This window comes from Haliaeetus leucocephalus, unplaced genomic scaffold (assembly GCF_000737465.1).
Source record: "Haliaeetus leucocephalus isolate CR32 unplaced genomic scaffold, Haliaeetus_leucocephalus-4.0 Scaffold142, whole genome shotgun sequence".
Taxonomy (NCBI): Eukaryota; Metazoa; Chordata; class Aves; order Accipitriformes; family Accipitridae; genus Haliaeetus; species Haliaeetus leucocephalus.
The window spans coordinates 590,737-608,038 of NW_010972578.1; the positions used below are offsets into that span (position 1 = coordinate 590,737).

Below are 17,302 nucleotides of genomic sequence, written 5' to 3' on the forward strand. Positions count from 1 at the left end.
CACGTGAAAATGGTTGTAGGGGACAGGGGGCTGGAGTCTGCTGTGATGGTCAGGGGTGTAAATCAGGAGGAGCTGCACTGAAGCCAGTGGGTGTGGTGAGGAAAAAGGATGATGGTCCCCCCATCAAAAGTGGGCCCTCCATTCCCCTCACTGGGGTATGGGACAGTCTCCCTGTTCCAGCTCAAGGTAAGAGAAAGCCAAGGAACTCTGCTCTCTGAAATCAGAGGGGCCCAGTGCTTCTGAGAGACAAAAGCAGCATCTGGCACATTTTGGGCCCCTAAGGCATCCTGGGGTTTCACTTGGTGGAAGGAGTCAGCAAACCTTACACCTATGTGATATCCTCTTCATCCCCTGCTTCTGATGGCCTATGCATTTAGTGACAGACATGCTTATTCCATCTATTTCACTCTATTTGGCAGTGCTGCTCCCCGCATGGGTCTACAAAAACATGTTACTACCTGGATCCACAGCTTTGTGCTCTGCCCCATCTATTCATTCCTCTCACTGTCCTGGAGGTATTTTACACCTCTCCCAGGAGCTGCAGCTTGTCCACTATCACGTCTGGGTTGGTGGCTGGGGGAGGAAGGCGATCAAAGAGAGGCAGTGCTGTTCAGTCAGTGGGGGGGAAATAAAATAATGATAGCAAAAAAAAATAAATCTATGTGAAGGCCAAGATTAAAATAAATAAATAAATAAATAAATGAGTGGGAGGGCTCTATTCACCTTCTCCTTAAATCCAATTTAAATCACTCTCTACAGCCCTAATCTATATCCATAATTATATCATTTCATACAACAAGCTTGCGAGAGGTCTTAAGAAATTTATGTAGATTAAAATTCATGGGTGCCATAGTACAGATTCCATATTATTAAGATTGATTAGGACAGCTGATGCTGTGATTAAAGAAGCCAGCGTTTACTGTTGTAATTAATTAGGTATTCAGACACAACAATAACTGCAATAACAGAAAGAATGTGCTGATCCGGCAGAAAACAGACTGATTCTGTATTTTAGTTTAGTTTCGCTATTTAGGGTCTGGACACCCCTCAGCCAAAGACATGTCCCACTGTCTCTTCCCCATGTCAAAGGAGCCAAGAAATCCAGGGCATATGTGCCCTGTGCTCCATCCTGTTAGTTGGAAAAGCCCTTTTGGTAGCATCCCCAGGTATTGTAGATGCTTGTATGGGACAACATATGGGCCTACTATAAACCTCATATAGTTCATCCCTGGAAATCAGGATTCTCTTTATTATTTTCTTAATAGTCCCACCTCCAAGCCCCATCTCTAATCAGGCCCCTGCTGAGATGGGTGTTGTGCAAAACTGTGATAGGAGTCGTGTCTGGCAATGAAGAGCTTCCAGTGGACAAAGCAAGAAAGACACAAAAGACTCAGAAATGCAGATAGGTGGAGGTAGCTGGCCAAGATGACAAACTAAGTCAACATTGGAGTCAGGATCAGACTTCCCTCCCTTTGCCTAAGGCCATAAATACATACATCAGGGTCAGGTTTTAAAAGCTATTAAGGCACTCTAACTCCATATTTTGGGGGAGCTCAGTTTAAGTCATCTTTAAAAATAAAGCTCAAGGTCTTAACTCACTTAGATGCCTCTGAAAACATCAGCACAGAGCCTGATTTGTATTTACACTTCTTCCAGATCAGAGGAGAAAATACTTCGGCTTTGGAAAGGCTCCCACACAACTGCCTTAAACAACCTCATTCATTATGGCTGCAGCATGATTGTTGGAAGTACATGGCATCATTAAAGTAGCTTAGACTACAATTGAAGATGGCAACTTGTTATTATATTTTTAATGAGTGCATTCCTTCACTTATTTATTTTACCAGTAAAGCATGGTTTATGGCACATAGCAGATTGTTACAAATGGGTCAAATAAGTACTTCCTAGTCATAATGATGTTTCTGTTGCTCACTGTTGCAGTTTTGGAACTGCTGATACAAAACATGAACAGGAAAGCTCTCACCTGGAGATTTAGGGTGGACAAACAGAACACAGCCAAAGATTTCCCGTAATAACTTAGCCTCCAGGCCTCTGAGCCAGGCACTTTTCTAGAGCATGGTGTATGTCTGGACTGAATGCTTTGGGGCTTGGTTTTCATCCCGGATGTTCTACAGGTGCAGGCAGGTCACTATTTTTCTGTTCTTCTGATTCACCTCCTCTCTAAACTCTTCTTGTCTGACATCTTTCAGGACTGAAATGTCAGGGTGGGCACTGGGGTGGGGGAAGTCAGTCCCTTTCTCCTCCTGGACAAGTGAAGCCCTGATCTTGCCCAATGCCACTGGATGGTGTCTGTCGTGATCAGGACTGATCCTGGACTGACTGGTCCAGAGCAGCAGCCTGCCCATCAGAAGCCCTGCTAGCTAGTTGACGGGCTAATAGATAAGGCTGTCATATTAGCATGCCGGTAACTCCTCCCCTACAAAATTAGCTTGGGTAATGGTAATAATTACAGATGGAGTTTTGAATCCTCTTTCTGCTGGCAATCGGTGAACTGGTTACTGCCTGATAGCTCTTTGTTGAGCCAAAGAAAATGAATTGATGGTCTCAGTTCAGTTCATAAGACAAGAGTTTCTACAGCACAGGAATTCACCCGTGGGGGACACCTTTACTGCCAATCTCAGCAGTGGCTTGGAAACATGTGGGTATAAAGGCTTGGCTGCACATTTGTACAGACAGCTAATCCTCACTGGAGAGGGCTGGGCCCCCAATAGGGTATGAAGTGGATCTTGCTGTCTTGCTAGCCCAGATGTACCCACAGTGTAACCAAAGAGGAGTGGGGGGACCTCTTTTCTGTCTGCAGAGAGGAGAGAGAGAGCTAGTCCTGGCAGTGGTGGGCAGTCAGAAACAGAACCACTGTGTGCCTGAGAACAGTAAATGAGATGACACGTTTTTAATGTATTATGAGCAACTGAGGGAACTTTGCTTTTGTTTTCCTCAGCAACACAAGCCCAGACCAAATGCACTGAAGAACACAGCATCCTGGAAAGCATTCCCCATCTGAGGTTCCACAAAGTTGCCATACCACTGGATCCATCCCTGGCTCTGGTCAAGCTGGACATCCCTTGGCCCAGGAGGAATAAGTTTGTTTGGGAGCTGTCGGATGCTATGGGGTGTATTTCTGCTTCTTCCTGGGCACATCACTGGGCAGAGGACCACACAGCCATCCTCACTCTTTTCTGGGGGCTCTGCTCTGTGCTTCCTTCCAGTTCTTTCATTTCACTGATCCTTTGACAGCCAATCCCCTCTCTCTCTTGTTTGCTGCCCTTTGCTCTCCCTATTTTCTCACCTTTCCCTCCCCTTCTCTCCCCAAGAAGGCTTTATTTGTGGAGCAAGCATTTTGTCCAGACCTTCACAATGCAATCCAGTAGGGCAGGACCTGTTACCAGAGTAACAGATGTGCTGATGGTATGAGACACAGCAGAAACCAGTGCAGATGGTCTCCACTGTTATTGTACATCACACACTGTTACAAGAGAGGTACTGGGCTCTGGGTGGCTAAGAAGCTTTGGCAAAAGAGCACAATCCCTGTTACTATGGCTAATGTGGAAATGGCAAATGCTTTTGTGCTGCTGCAAAGTGACTCACAAGATCATGGCATAACAGATTATGCTCCTTGTCCCCACTATAGGTTGTGACACGTTGCCATGTTCAATAGCTCTGCAAGCTGAAAGACTGAAGGGCAGGCATTAATACACAAAAAGGTCAGATCTCCAGAGGGGCTTAGACTAGTGGAAGGGGAAATATTTACTCCCTTGTTATTCTGTCCATGCCAAAAAGTGCATTGTGAGGCATTATGTGCTGGATGAGTTTGGAGATGGTAAAAGCATGGCTTGCAAAGAGTATGTCTGCAAGGAATGGTTTCCTAGTGCTACTGCATGGATCCGTAGCCTGGCCAGAGCCATAGAAAAAGCTAATTCCTGCAGGGACTGGGGCTGTGATCAGAGAACTAGTCAGTAGGGTTGTTCAACCTACTCTTGCCTTTGCCCCAAAGCCATGCGATGGTTCAGTAGTCTGACTCAAATCATACTGTGTGTGTCCCTGCTTCAGACAAAGGGAATCTTAAAGAAAGAGCACAGGGGAAGACAGAAAAAAAAAAAGAGTGAAACTACAGAGTAAATACAATTACATGGTACGGACCCATTTTTATAGTGCAAAGACTGTGGAGTTCTGGTGTCTTTTAGATGCATCATCAAAAATATTATAGCTAGACACAAAGGTGGACATGTAGACAAACTGCACAATTAATGGGATTTATTTGTGTCTGAATGATGTGGATTTCATGCCTCTACAGATTTTGATTGTCCCGTTTTGCTATTTTCAGACAGCAAAGATCATTCTGCTACAGGATCTAATGGTGTGAACCCACATTTGAGTTTTTTGTGGAGTATGAAAGAGTATCTGAGAGCAAAATTCAGGCTTTAAGCAATATATGGCAAGTCATAATCGTAGCAAGACTATGGTTATGTACCTAATACTGCAGCACTCCTAACCACTTTCAGAATGAGAGATATACCATAAAAGAAAGTTGTTTGGAAGATGCTGACTTTGGATGGGGACTGGCATGTTCTTTTCTTCTCTATAATGTTAGTGCAATTGCATGCTCAGCTTTAATGTTTTATTTCTACCCTTGCATTTAGAAGCACAGACATGCCGAAACACAGGGCAGTGCCAGTAACAAATGCTACACAGGAAAGTGTGAAAAATCCCATAATGAACAATGATGGAGTAAGCTGCCTAGTGATGAAAATTTCTTTCTAACCCCAAGCAATTAGTGGCTGGCTTATATCATAAAGCATGAAGGTTTGTGTCCTTTCTACACTTTTATCCAGTCAGATATGGCTGTGGATGTTCTCATTACCCATATAAATGTCTAATCCTTTTTTTTTTTTTTTTTTTTATACTGCTAAGCTCCAGGCCTCAGTAAAGCCTGCAGCAAGGAGTAAAGTTTTGGAGAGTGCATAAATGCTCATGAGAAAGAAGAAAACAAGACAGAGCAAACACATGATGTGTCCTACACCCAAACTACTACAAAGGTCCTTGCTTTGAGGGTTTCGTTGGTAGTGGGGACAGGGAGAAGCAAAATGAGAGGTGAGGGTTTGGCCTGCCACTGTTCCCTTTACACCTCTGCTACAAGTTAAGATGTCACAATGTTATGGAGAATTTGAGCACCAAGACAGATTAATATGTTGCTGTAGACACACTGAGAAGTATCCAAACTTTACACAAAGCAGACTATTTGGATGTCAGCTTTACCGGCAGAAAGGAGCCTCTCTGCCTGCAACAAAGTAGAGCAAGGATGACTGTCATCTTTCAGTGTGTTAGGCTGTTGGTGTTTGTGAAGTGACTTACTGTGAATTGCTGGCTGAGCAAGTCTCTCCAAAACTTAGGGAAAATCAGAATAAGGCCATTGACTTTTATGTAATCATGGATGAAATACCTAACTGAAAGCTTTCTTTAATTATGGGGATAGTTGGAGATAGTAACAAAAGCTCAAGGCATTAAGATTCATCTAGAAAGACCATCTTTTCTCTGGTATCTGCAGTAATGGATCATGGAAAATTAGCGAAAAGGAGCTAGATAAACTAGAAAAAAAGATAGACATAGAAATGGATGAAAAAACGGAGAGATGATAGACTGGCAAACAGGTAGATACTTAGATAGGTGGATAGTTGAAAAGATAGCTGTATTTATATAACCTTAAAGACAGGGTGCTTTCTTGGTGCTGTGGTTGAGCACACTGAGCACGCTAAGGGCTCCCTGCAATTTTCTGATGCCTCCATAAGCCTCCAAGAGCTCCCTATCCCTCTAAGCTGCTACAAACATGTATATACATGCCTAACTTTTAGCACAGTAAGCCCCTTGATTTCAATCCCGCTTAAAGTTGAACTCATGGCTAGATGTTTACAAAGTGTGTGTGTGGAGGATGATAATTATTTTTCAGTACTCTTGGTATTTCTGGGCTTTCCTGTGCTTTCCTGTGCATTCACAGGGTGGCTTTTTTCAGTGACATTGTCTGAACTGTGACTAGGTAAGAGTTTTGTATTTCTACGTTATGTGATATTTTGCCTTGTAGCTCATAAAGTCCCCTGTGATGTTGAACCTTCTGAGTTTTCAGGACTGGCTGAGATCGAAATAAATTTTTTTTCTTAGGGGTTTTGTGGGCTTTTTGGCTGGAGCATCTGACTCAGTCTTTGATTTCCTAACAGACTAGATCAACCTATGAGTGCCCCAGGGTAAAATACTCCTTTGCCAGCTGGTGGCTACGATCAATTAGTAACATTTACTTAAATTTTTATTGTTATGATTGTTATTATTGGTATGTATACAACAATAGTAAGGAATGTCTTCCTAGCAGAAGTATAGCTTGGTGGAGAGGGCTATTTCAAATCTTGAGGATGCTGAAAAAATATAGGTGCACATTGAGGACTTGTGTAGTCCTGAGTTCTTGGTGATTACAGCCTCAGAGTGTCCATATATTTGTAAGTGCAGGTACAGAGGTAGGTATGTATCCTTTAACTTCCCTCATTCATCCCTGGCTGCCAGGGCTTGCAAAATCACCCCTTCAGTGCTGGCATCTTTTGAACTAGTCACAGTCTGAATCCCAGCAGCAGTTCTCTGGTGGTGTTCCACAAAAGGGTGAAGCTGAGCCCATTTTGTGGCTATATTAAAGGAGCTTCAGTCTCCAGGTCTGCATTTCGGAGACCAACACTCGCTGTCTGCACACACGGTGCGAGGAATGGATCAGTTTGTGTCAGCAGCCATGTGGACTCTCTGGCCTGAATCTCCCAGAGCCATTTGGCTGCAATGGAATCCCAGTAGGAGATACCAACAGTGGGTGCTAGGAGATGCAAACAGGCTTAGCACAGCTCCTTCAAGGCTAGCCAGGAGCAAGACCCCTGGGAGTACTGCTAGGAGATCTGCCAGCATGAACTGGTCAGGCCTCAGATCAAATTTTAACTAGAGCAAAACACGCTGGGTCTCCTGATTGTATTCACCAGACAAGTCATCCAGCAGATGAGCACTCAATTCTTCAGCATAAAAATTTTCACCTCCAATGCACCCTTGATGTCTATCATCCAGATTTAAGTGTATAATCGCTGTAGTGGGTAAGACCTAACTATACCAATGCTAGAGGGAGCCCTGGTGGTATGGGGTATAAACCTTCAGAGGTGGCTCATGGTAGACAAAGCCTGTGAATGTGGACAATCTCCCTGAGACTGAAGGAGCAGTTTGTGGGCACAGCATTGGTCTGGCTTACCTGGGTAAGGGTGGATGCCATTAGCAAACACGGCTTCTGCGGCGGGCTGCCCATTAGCCTGCGGCGGGAGGCCAGTGAAACCATTCACCCCAATTGGAGATGGGATGCTAGGCACAGCTGGTGCAGTTATGCCAGGAGGCGTGCTTCCACCTGCAAGCGGGGAAGACACAAAATCAGAGCTGGTGAGTACTGGAAGCAATAATTACACAGAGAAAACTGCTGACACAACAGCTGTGACCACCACACAGAAACCTTCTGATAATCCAAGAAGTGAAAAATCTCCTGAGCTGTTGTGCAAAGAAAGGGACAGCTTGCCATTGCTTCTCTGTTTGGAAAGCGCTTAAGAAAGGCTTGCAAAACTTTCTTCAACAGAATGAAGTTTTTGCTTGATGATCATGGTCTCTATGGCTAATATCAAGCAATAGAAAACTACAGAAATATCACCCTTCCTCCTCAACTTTCTCCTTGGAGTATTACCTGTTTAAATTGCTACATAAGCAGATGTTTCTTTCCTAGATATCATTTAGCACCAGAAGCAAATTCTCAGTCCCACCTTTCTACAGCAGTTCCTCTCAGTTTCTCTTTGGAGATGTCAGCTTTGTGGGTGTACCGATTTCCAGGACTACTCTGCACTCTTGCATGAATACACATTTCATGTACAAACTCATTCTGAACTTTCTCAGCACCAGGGATCCTTAAAAGGTTTGGCAAGTTGATTTGTAGCCTAAAAGCAGCCAGTGATACTTTTTTTAGTGTCACTGTTTGGCTCAAACTTGATTTCATAGAGTTTTAGCAGAGATCTCCCACTTAACAGAGGCAAAATTTGGGCTAGATTTGTTTCTTTCATGGAATTATACTTCAGAAGAACAATTTAGTCTTTACATTTTGGGTGGTACCCTGTCACCCACTGTTAGAGAATTCTTAAATTTCTAAGGGGAGAATTAAATCCCTCTGCTACCTCATTGACTGCTCCTCTGTATGTTTATAAATGACTGGGCAGTCTGTGCTTCTTGCAACATATTCAGTATGTTTTGAGGGACCAAAAATGAGCTTTCAATGAGTATGAAATCGTATTTTTCTCTTTCGAGCTGTGAGTGGGAAGTTAAACTATCTTATCTTAAGCGATATCTTTCTTTGTCAGGGTATACTACTGATGGAAAGCACCATTTTTGCAGTAACCTCTTTTTTAAAACAATTGCAGAAATTTTTTTCACCATAGCAGCATTCCATGATGGGTTAGTCTAATAACACACTTTAATGCCTACTTAAATCTGTGTTGGTGCTTTAAGAAAGCCAATACAGATTCATGAGATATTTTAATATGTTCTGATTTGAGTAGCCCAAAAAGCAGGCAATATTTCAGCTCTTTTCTTATACCATGAGCAGACAAGCTGCTGTTTCCCCTTTGCTTATTTAAATGGTGTTGGCCTTTAAAAATGTCCTCTGTGGAGGTACAGGGAGCCAGCAATGGCAACTGAAGTCCAAAGGCAATGCTCTTAGCATATGCCATCAGCTTTCAAATCACCAAGTCTAGTTAAAATTTCAGTTGCTTTTCTGGATCTCTCCCTTATTTGCATAGACAATGTAAGTATTTTTTTTCTAAAATTGCAGCAAGGGATTTGTGCTTGCTATTTTGTGCATGTCTAAGGAAGTTTAGGCATATTCATTGCAATTCTTTAATTTTCTTCTTGTAAAGAACCCCCCTGGAGAGGTCATATCTGTAGTTGGAGTAAAACTGGCATAATGCCACCGCAGAGAACAAATGGTGGTGGAGCATGCCAGTTGTGGATTTCATCCCTTATTTGAGATCTCTTGCTGCAGCTATACCAGGTGCAGATTTACAACATGGAGGGAGGGAGGGAGGGAGGGAGGGAGAAGAGAAGGAAGGAAGCCTAAATGAAATTTCATTTTTAACCCCTCTGTGCAGTTAACAGAGTGGCTGACCCACTGCAGATCCACTTTTCACCCAGATTATACCAATGATGGGAGAAATGCAAAACTCGAACCAAACTTTCAGAGATGTCAATTTAATTGCCTCACAATTATGGACTGTTGTGTGAGAGAAACCTGACTCTTGATGGGGAACCATCAAAATGCCAGCAAACAGCATAAAATTTCCAAGGCCTGAATTACCTACTGGGACTGCCTACTGCACTCCATCAACTGCAGGCAAGCCAGGTGACTAGTTTAAACTAAATGTCTACCTTTTGTATAGTTAAAGCCAGTTGAGATGGATCCTGTCTCTAGTCTGTTAGATTTGCCTGGATCCAAACCTCTAAGTTCCTAGGTTCCATGGGAACTTGTGAGCCTGAATGAACTCATGGCCATGTCCCAAGGAGCCCACTCTCCTAGGGGTGGGATTCACAGAGAACCAGCCAGATTAGGAGGCCTGAAGATAGCAGCACAGAGGCACTGTGCTTAGTCAATACCTCCAAAATCTCTAGGATTTCTGGGTTACCAGTGCTCTTTTTCTAGCACAATTTTTCTTTTGCTTAGGAAAGATCAAAACACTTCTTTTTTTTTAATGTTCCAAACACTTTTTCTAATGCTTGTTTTTCAGAGAACTTTGAAATGTTTCATTTTCATTCCAAGTCAGAACAAAGATATACTTCAATGACTGGAAATCCTGCTATGAAGCAGAATGATCATTTTCTATTTGGCTTTCTGAATGCTAACAAAAGCCAGCAGGAGAATTCACGTTAGGCTTCAGATATCTCCTGGCTACTCAGAAATCGTTGCTAGTGTTGTAGGCTTGCTTGCTCAGACGTTATGTGAAACATTTTCTACGCATTTTATCACAAGCTTTGTGAGTGTTGTAGTAATACAAGGAGTCATTTCAAAGTCTAAACATTTCACCCAAGGAATAATTGTCAATGGACATTTCCACAACCCATTACAGAGGCTTTTCATGAAGGAAGCTACCCATTCAAGGTAAATCTGCAATAACGGCAAAGTGCATAGGCTCCATGATTGAAAATATGTCATAAGGAGAGTGCAAAATCTTCCACCTTTCATGAAAGAGATCAAAGGATCATCTAAACCAGCATCTTATTTTCAGTAATGACCAGTCATGGGTGCTCTTGAAAGCATGTTAAAATCTTGAGCTTTCCTCTCCTATATTCTGACAATAAGAGCTTAACAGTCCCCAGAGGGCACCAGGCACACCAGAAGAGGAGCAGAGTTTACGCCAAAGAAGGGCTGGGATATTTTTCACGTGCTAGATATCACTGCAGGCGCAGAATTGGGCTGTTGTACTGGTATTTACACACCTATGTAACAGAACTCACTCATTCTCAAGACTTATTTATATGCAAAAGAGCTTGTGCTCTTTTGTGGTGGGGCCATCACAAACCATGGCCTGGATTCAGCTTTCCAGGCTCTGAGAGCATTTGAATTCCAGGCAGTCTTTGTTTGACGTTCTCTCTGCTCCCATCAACACAAAACAAATCTAGCTAGTGCAAATATGATAATCTTTCCAGCAGTGGGTTTAAAGGGTGCACATATAATTAAGCCACTTTTCTATTTGGATTTGCAGTAGCTCCATTGACTTGTTGTTTATACATTTATCGTTGTGTAAACATATATTTTGAAATGTGTGGTATAAGATTTTTTGAGTCAAGTGCTTTTCCTTGGGTCTCCATAAGTTCGTGTGGAATGAGATCTGTCTTTCTCTCCCCTTTTTTCCCCCTCATATTCTAATACAAGCAAAGGAAAAGATAAGTATCTGATCCAGTAGCTGCTGACATTGTTCCCAGCTGCAGACTGCAAAGAGATGCTAAGCTGTGTGTGAACGGGGACAGGTTTTCTTTGGTGGACAGGTTAGCAGAACTCAGTTCATTAGGAATGGCCCCCGAGCCTGCATTGCTGTGGTGCCTTATCTCCCTGCTGTCCGGTGTTTCTCAGCCACGAGGCATCTTTCCTGGCTGTTTTGTCAGACGGCCCTTTGCTGCTCCAGGGCTGGTGCAGACCTCTTTGTGTTCGGCAATGAAGCTGTTTCTTTCCTCTCTTACCGCTCTGCTCTGGAGTCCCAGATCCTGTTCTGCCCAGTGCTGCCTGTGCCACAGCTGGCTCAGGCAGAGCTCACTCCCATATCCCACCCCAAACCTTTGTCAGGCTGGTCCCCTCCTGGCCAGCTTGATGCTTCAAGGTTCACACAAAGGCACTGGTATGCCACATCTCTCTAAACACAGTCCCATCCCCAGTGCCTCTCCTAGGAACAACCTGCATCACCCCAGGGACCCTTTTATCCCAACCTGTCCCTTAGAAATGGTCCTCTGAAGATCGACCTTTAAGTCCTCTGCTCCCCTACCAGACTCTGTGGTATACTGTGAAGCTCTCCAAATTCTCACTTCTTTCCTCTCGTGGTTTGGCCCCACTTTCCCTGCTGCCCTGTTTCCCTGCTGTTAGGCCACATGCCACTCCATGACTACCAGCCCTGCTTGTTCCTTGACCCGTTCCCTGCCTGTTCCTGCCCAAATGATTTCCTTGTGCTTCAAGCCCCAGGAAAGCCAGTCCTGTTTCCATCTCAGCTTAATTCTCTGCGCAGTGAACCATATACTGCAGCTCCTAGCATGGGCTTCTTGTGACACCTCACAGCATAGCCAGGTCCTGGCAGCCCTCCGCTGACTACCTGTCTCTGCGCCAGCAGCCAGAAACCGTCTCACCAAACACTTGCATTCCTGGTATGCACCGGAGGTGTTCCCTGAGTACCTCCTGTCCTATTTCACGGTAGGGGAAAAGCTTGTGTCCCAAAGACGTAGCTCGTCTTGATAATAATAATTGCATCTCACCACAAATCTTATCTTGTTTGTCTTTGGACCAGCCTGGCTGTGACAGCACCAGCACTGACCCCCTTGGACATCCATATGCACCACCAATAAACCAGTGTAGGTCACTGGGGGATGTTTTGTGCCATTTGGAGAGTGTTCAGAGCTAAAGGAAAGCTCTGTAAGGGATAAGGCTGAGAAGGAAGAGTCATGGCTGAGAGCCCTTTCCAATGCCTTCCCTGCCAGCACCCTTCCTCCTTCCCAACAAGACCAATTGCTTCACAGCTCTGGTGGGTCTCAACCCTCCTGCTCTCCTCACCCACCAGTGAGCACCATTCAGCACAGGGCACAGCTAGCCCAACAGCCCACTGCTGGCAAGCCCTTTGGCTTTGCCCTTACAAATATTTCATGATACAGAAGCTGACCTGCAGCTGGCCCCAGCTCTGGAAGAGGTGGCAGCAGCCTTTCTCTGCCCTTTCTCCCACTCCCAGACCACAAAAGGATCTGGTTGGCTCCACTTCTCTCTTCTGGTGACCTTCACCAACAAGACCGACATTTCAGTAAACACCCACTGGGGGAGAACGTGTCAGCTAACATGTCCTGCCAGGTCACCTCTGGGATGTGGCCAGCTTTTTCTGCCCTTTGCCCTCTCCACCCCCCGGCTCCTTACCTGAGGTTGGTGTCATGGGGGTGGCTGCCAGGCCATTCATGTTCAGAGCCGCCATCTGCTGCATCTGGGCTGCAGCAAAGGCTGCCATGGGGTTCAGGTAGCCGCCCTGCGCCACCGACGCCATGATCGCGGCTTGCTGCTGCATCAGCTGGAACAAAGAGAGCAGGGAAAAAATATCACGCGGTCACCAGCAGGGCAGCCCCCAGCACTGGCACTAGGATGGGGACCCAGTGAGGGGGTGAGGCATCCCTCTCTTTTGAGATGTCAGCTCACCACGCCTGCAGTACCCCCCGGCCTTGGCCTTCCTTCTCGCTATAGGGGCTGGAGGCAAAGTGCATCTTTGCCTCTTGGGTTCTTTATGGTCCCCACCCCCACAACGTGTTCCACTGTGTGGAGGTCTCCCATGAGCTGGACTCAGCCCTCTGACTCCCTGGTACTTCCCTCATGAGAAAGGCAGAGAAAAGACTTTATACAATCCTGAGCAGAGAGGTTTTGTGGCTTAAATTTCTGGTATCAAAGCTCTGGGAAAGCACTGGTGGCTGCTGATTGGGGAAAGTGTCTGTGGAGCGGCAGGGAGAGGGGATCCCTTCTCCAGAGCAGCAAGCTTAGCCAGTTCTCTGCAGATAACCTGATTTGTTTCCAACTGTCAGTGACAAAAATCTTTTTTTCTTGTGCTGCTGGGAGACTTCTGGTGGGCACTGACTAAAATCATGACCAAACTTTCTAACCAGATTATAGCACCTATTATTTCCAACACAACCAAGGAGAAACTCCTGGAAAAGCTGTACAAGAGAAGGGACCTCTCTTACGTTAGCAAGATTAATACTGTGTAGTGGGACAATCCCTCCCCTGTGGTTTTGATCTGGGATGACTTACTTAATTTTTTTTTTCCAGAAAGTGATCAAAATGCTGCCTCTTTTAGGGCACCTACAAGAGGCAGAAATAAGGAACCCAGGCTATATTTTCAGGCATTTTGGAGTAAAAATTTCAGAGCAGAAGGGTGGTGAATAGTTATGCATTCTGGAAGTGTTTCTTACATTAAAACCAGACTTTGCTATCATTATTTTACACTCTGAACCTAGTACACAGTCAGTGCAGTTCACGTGTGCAGTATGGCTGCTGTGGGCTTGTAAAATGCTCCTGCTGTGAAGGAGAACACAGTCTGGATGAAGTTACCTCTTGTCCCCTTCCCTGGACCTGCACAAAGAGCCAGACGAGGTAAATCTGAGTCTGTAACCAACCCCCACTAGTGACCAATGGTGGATGCTTAGAGAAAGTGGGGGAAAGAGGATGAGCAGAGAGTGAAACCTCACTCCATTCATTCCCCAGTCTCTGGTAATGTGTGACTTGATGATAATAGTGGAGAAGGAAGCTGTTTTTCTGTAGTGATTTTAGAAGTGACTCATGTCTTTGCTGTCTCCAGAATTGGACTACCTCTGTTTTGCTGCCCTCTGTGATTTCACTCTCCCATCAGGAAATCACCCTCTGATGTTGTTTAAGCACACGGGACATGCTTCTCAGCATTAAACAGACCTCAAAAGTCATGGCAAGGAACAGACTGTTCCCTACCGTTCCCTTCAATATTGAAACATTGGCTAAATTAGCTGTTCATACACACACACACTAAAACAAATCCTTGAAATCACTGTACTCATTCAAATGCTGAAACTTTCCTTGTCACCATCAGTAAAGAGACCAAAGTAAAGGATGCTCTGCCACTGACCTGCTGTATAACCATGCACAAGTTGTATAAATTTGCCTTGGTTTCTCCAGAAATAGAATGGAACACAGGACACCTGCCTCCCCACATGAGTGCCTTCAGATCTACAGATGAAAAGTGCTCTACTAGAGTTGAGTACTGTTATTTTTTGAAGCCTAATGCAGATTGGTGGCAAGGTGGTGGCTTTCCCTTTGATTGTTAATTACCCTTTTTTATTACACCCTGAATAAGACACTTTCACATTTTAATTAGTGATATCCTGTTCTTTGTAATTGCTGATAGAGCGATTAGACAATGTTTTCTATTATAGCACAATGCCGATTCCCCTTTAAGGAGTACATTTGTTTCTAGGCACCATTTGAGTTTATTCTCCAGAGGAAGCACTGAGCAGGTGATTTTAGTAAGTATGCCAACGAAGTGAATGAGGAAGGGGCAATCCATCCATCTTTAACACTGGATTAACTCCAATGCTGGGTGTGCTGACTCGTATTTCGTTTTCTGTGCTGGGTATTTTCACCTGGGGGCAGCTGAGGATGTAACTGGCCAGTTGAAGAAATGATGGCCAAGATCCGTGCCTGTAGGATCTGTTCAGCGCTGCTGATCAAAGAAGCATCTCTCTGAGATGGATGCGATTGCAAGGGCTGGGGACAGTCCCAGTCTGCCCTTTGCTGACTTTTCTCTGTTTCTGCAAAGCTGACAACAGCTGCATGAGCAAAGCCCCCTCAAAATACAGAGCGACATATGACTGGTCACCTGTGTGTCATGGTCAGTCTGGCTGGCAGATAACAGCCTGGTATTTGTACCAGAGACCTTCTGGGCAGGCAGGGAACTACGTTTTTGGCATTTCCCATTGTCAGATTCAGTAAACTAAATACAGATGGAGTTTCCTCTGAGCTGGTCACCTATTACAGTTGACGTGATAACAGGCAGAGGAGTCTAGGCCAAGATTTCTCTCTCCCTTCTGTACCCGAATGCCTCCGGGCAGATGAACTGCAGCTTTGTTTCTCCCCATTGACTGTATGTGGAGCCCGAGGTGATCAGTTCAGCTTCGTGTATCAACACAGTCAGATAAAATCTTTCCCACCCCTTACCTGGCCCTCAGCAGATATTTTTGGACCTTGGTTCCTAAACATTTTAAAGAAAGGTGTTAATCCTTTTTTCATTTATATTTCACCTGTGCTGCAAGAGAAACAGGGCTCTATATAAAAGATACCGTGTTGCCAATGGTAGTACAAATGATTGTGCTGCTCCAAAGACAATCTCCATTTTGCACTTAGCAAAGCTAGGCAATCACTTGTGACATTATTTCTGGCTTATGCAACTCCTTCTCCTGCTTATGGATGTCTCTAAACTGTTCAGAGTTAACTCCACAATGGCAGGTGCTCCTTCTGGTTTGCAGACCAAGTAACCTGAATGTGCGGCTTCTTGTGTATTCAGAGGGCACTGGAAGATGCATATTTGTAGAGTATACTTTGGCTACATGCATACTTCTATTTGCAGTGTAATGTCGTTCATGCATTTCTGTCACAGACCTTTGGAAAGAAGAAGGTATTTTCTCTCTCCTTATGAAAAGAACTAGATGATCCTAATCTGCTGATTCGTGCTGTAGGTGCAGTAGGGTCTGCAGCCTAAAGCCTGGTGGGTTTCAGTGAAACAGTCACTTAAAACTGGCTGTACTCCCACAGAGACTAAATTAGGATCTTGAGGAGCAAAGAGGTTAAATTTAGCTTAAGGTTAAAAAGCTAATGCAGTAAAAATAAGGCCCCAACCTGTGATTTGGGAAAGTAGGTTCTGATGCTTCTGCTACAGCAGGCATCCTGCAGGGAGCGGCCACCCCATTTCTGTTAAGCTCAGTGCTCTGTGGATACCCAAGATGCCCTGGAGACCTGGAACCCTCCCTGGCATGGTGAAATAAGCTGGAGCCCTGTATCTTATGAGCCAGAGGATGTACACTTTGCTGCAGCCTTCAGAGCCAGACTGTGGGGTAACCTGGTGTCTCCTCCAGAGATGGAAGGAGTATAGCATCCCGTACCTGAACACAGCCATGTACCCCAGCTAACTGGCTTTGCTTACTCGGCTAGAGAGGGGACCCCAACCATGTCCCAACCGTGTCTGGACATCTCAACCCTTGACAACACTCCTGCCACCCTTCTGCAGCCATGTTTCCCATTCATGCCCTTCTCTCTCTCTCTGGTTGGACGTGCTCAGGGGCAAAGGTTAAGGAGGAAGAGGAGGGGGGTCCTTCCCAGTCCAGGGGCTGGTGGTCACAGCCCTGCTGAGTGCAGCAGCATCGTGAGGGTAAGAGGATGGAAACTCGGTCACCTTGAAAGAAGCTGACAGCATAGTCCTACCTCCTTTCCCCAGGGTGGCTCCAGGGTAATTTACAAAAGGAGGGCAAGTCCTGTAAGGGTCACCAGTGTCCCTTATAAAACCTCTGGGGCATTCCCAATAAAGTCACCCCACTCCTTCCCCAGCTTTCCCTGAAGACAAATGTCCCATCCACTCTTCTTTCACTTTGAAAGAGGCCCAGTGTATGGTCCCAGTTAATAAAGCTGTAGAAAGTGAGGCAGTGACCCCACCAGAGGCAAATCAACAGCAGCAGGGCCCCTGGGTATTGTGTACTTTAAAATATGCCATTTGAAATGCAGATTTTCCCTGCCTGGGCTGGGGCCACAGAGCAGTAATCAGAAAGGCAGCCGCCTTATTATCTCAGACTGATCCAAGGGGATGGAGAGGAGCTTTTTCCTTCCTCAGCTGAAAGGACATTTTTCCTTTTGCTTCTCTTACTTCCTTGGCATGATCTTTGCCTCATCATTTAAAGCTTTTTCCCATCCAAGTTTAAAGATTTGTACCCTCTTTCCTCCAAC

General features: G+C 45.0%; 1 protein-coding gene across 11 annotated transcripts in view; it reads right to left on the minus strand.

Annotated features, from left to right (window-relative positions):
* The window catches only part of CELF4 (CUGBP, Elav-like family member 4), a 690,804-nt gene that overhangs the window by 34,636 nt on the left and 638,866 nt on the right, over window positions 1-17,302 (minus strand). For all 11 annotated transcript variants that reach the window (XM_010561114.1, XM_010561115.1, XM_010561121.1 and 8 more), the window contains 2 exons: window positions 12,716-12,863; window positions 7,280-7,429 (listed from right to left, as the gene is read on the minus strand). In XM_010561114.1, the coding sequence (XP_010559416.1) occupies window positions 7,280-7,429; window positions 12,716-12,863 (298 nt within the window). The remainder of the gene's footprint in view (window positions 1-7,279; window positions 7,430-12,715; window positions 12,864-17,302) is intronic.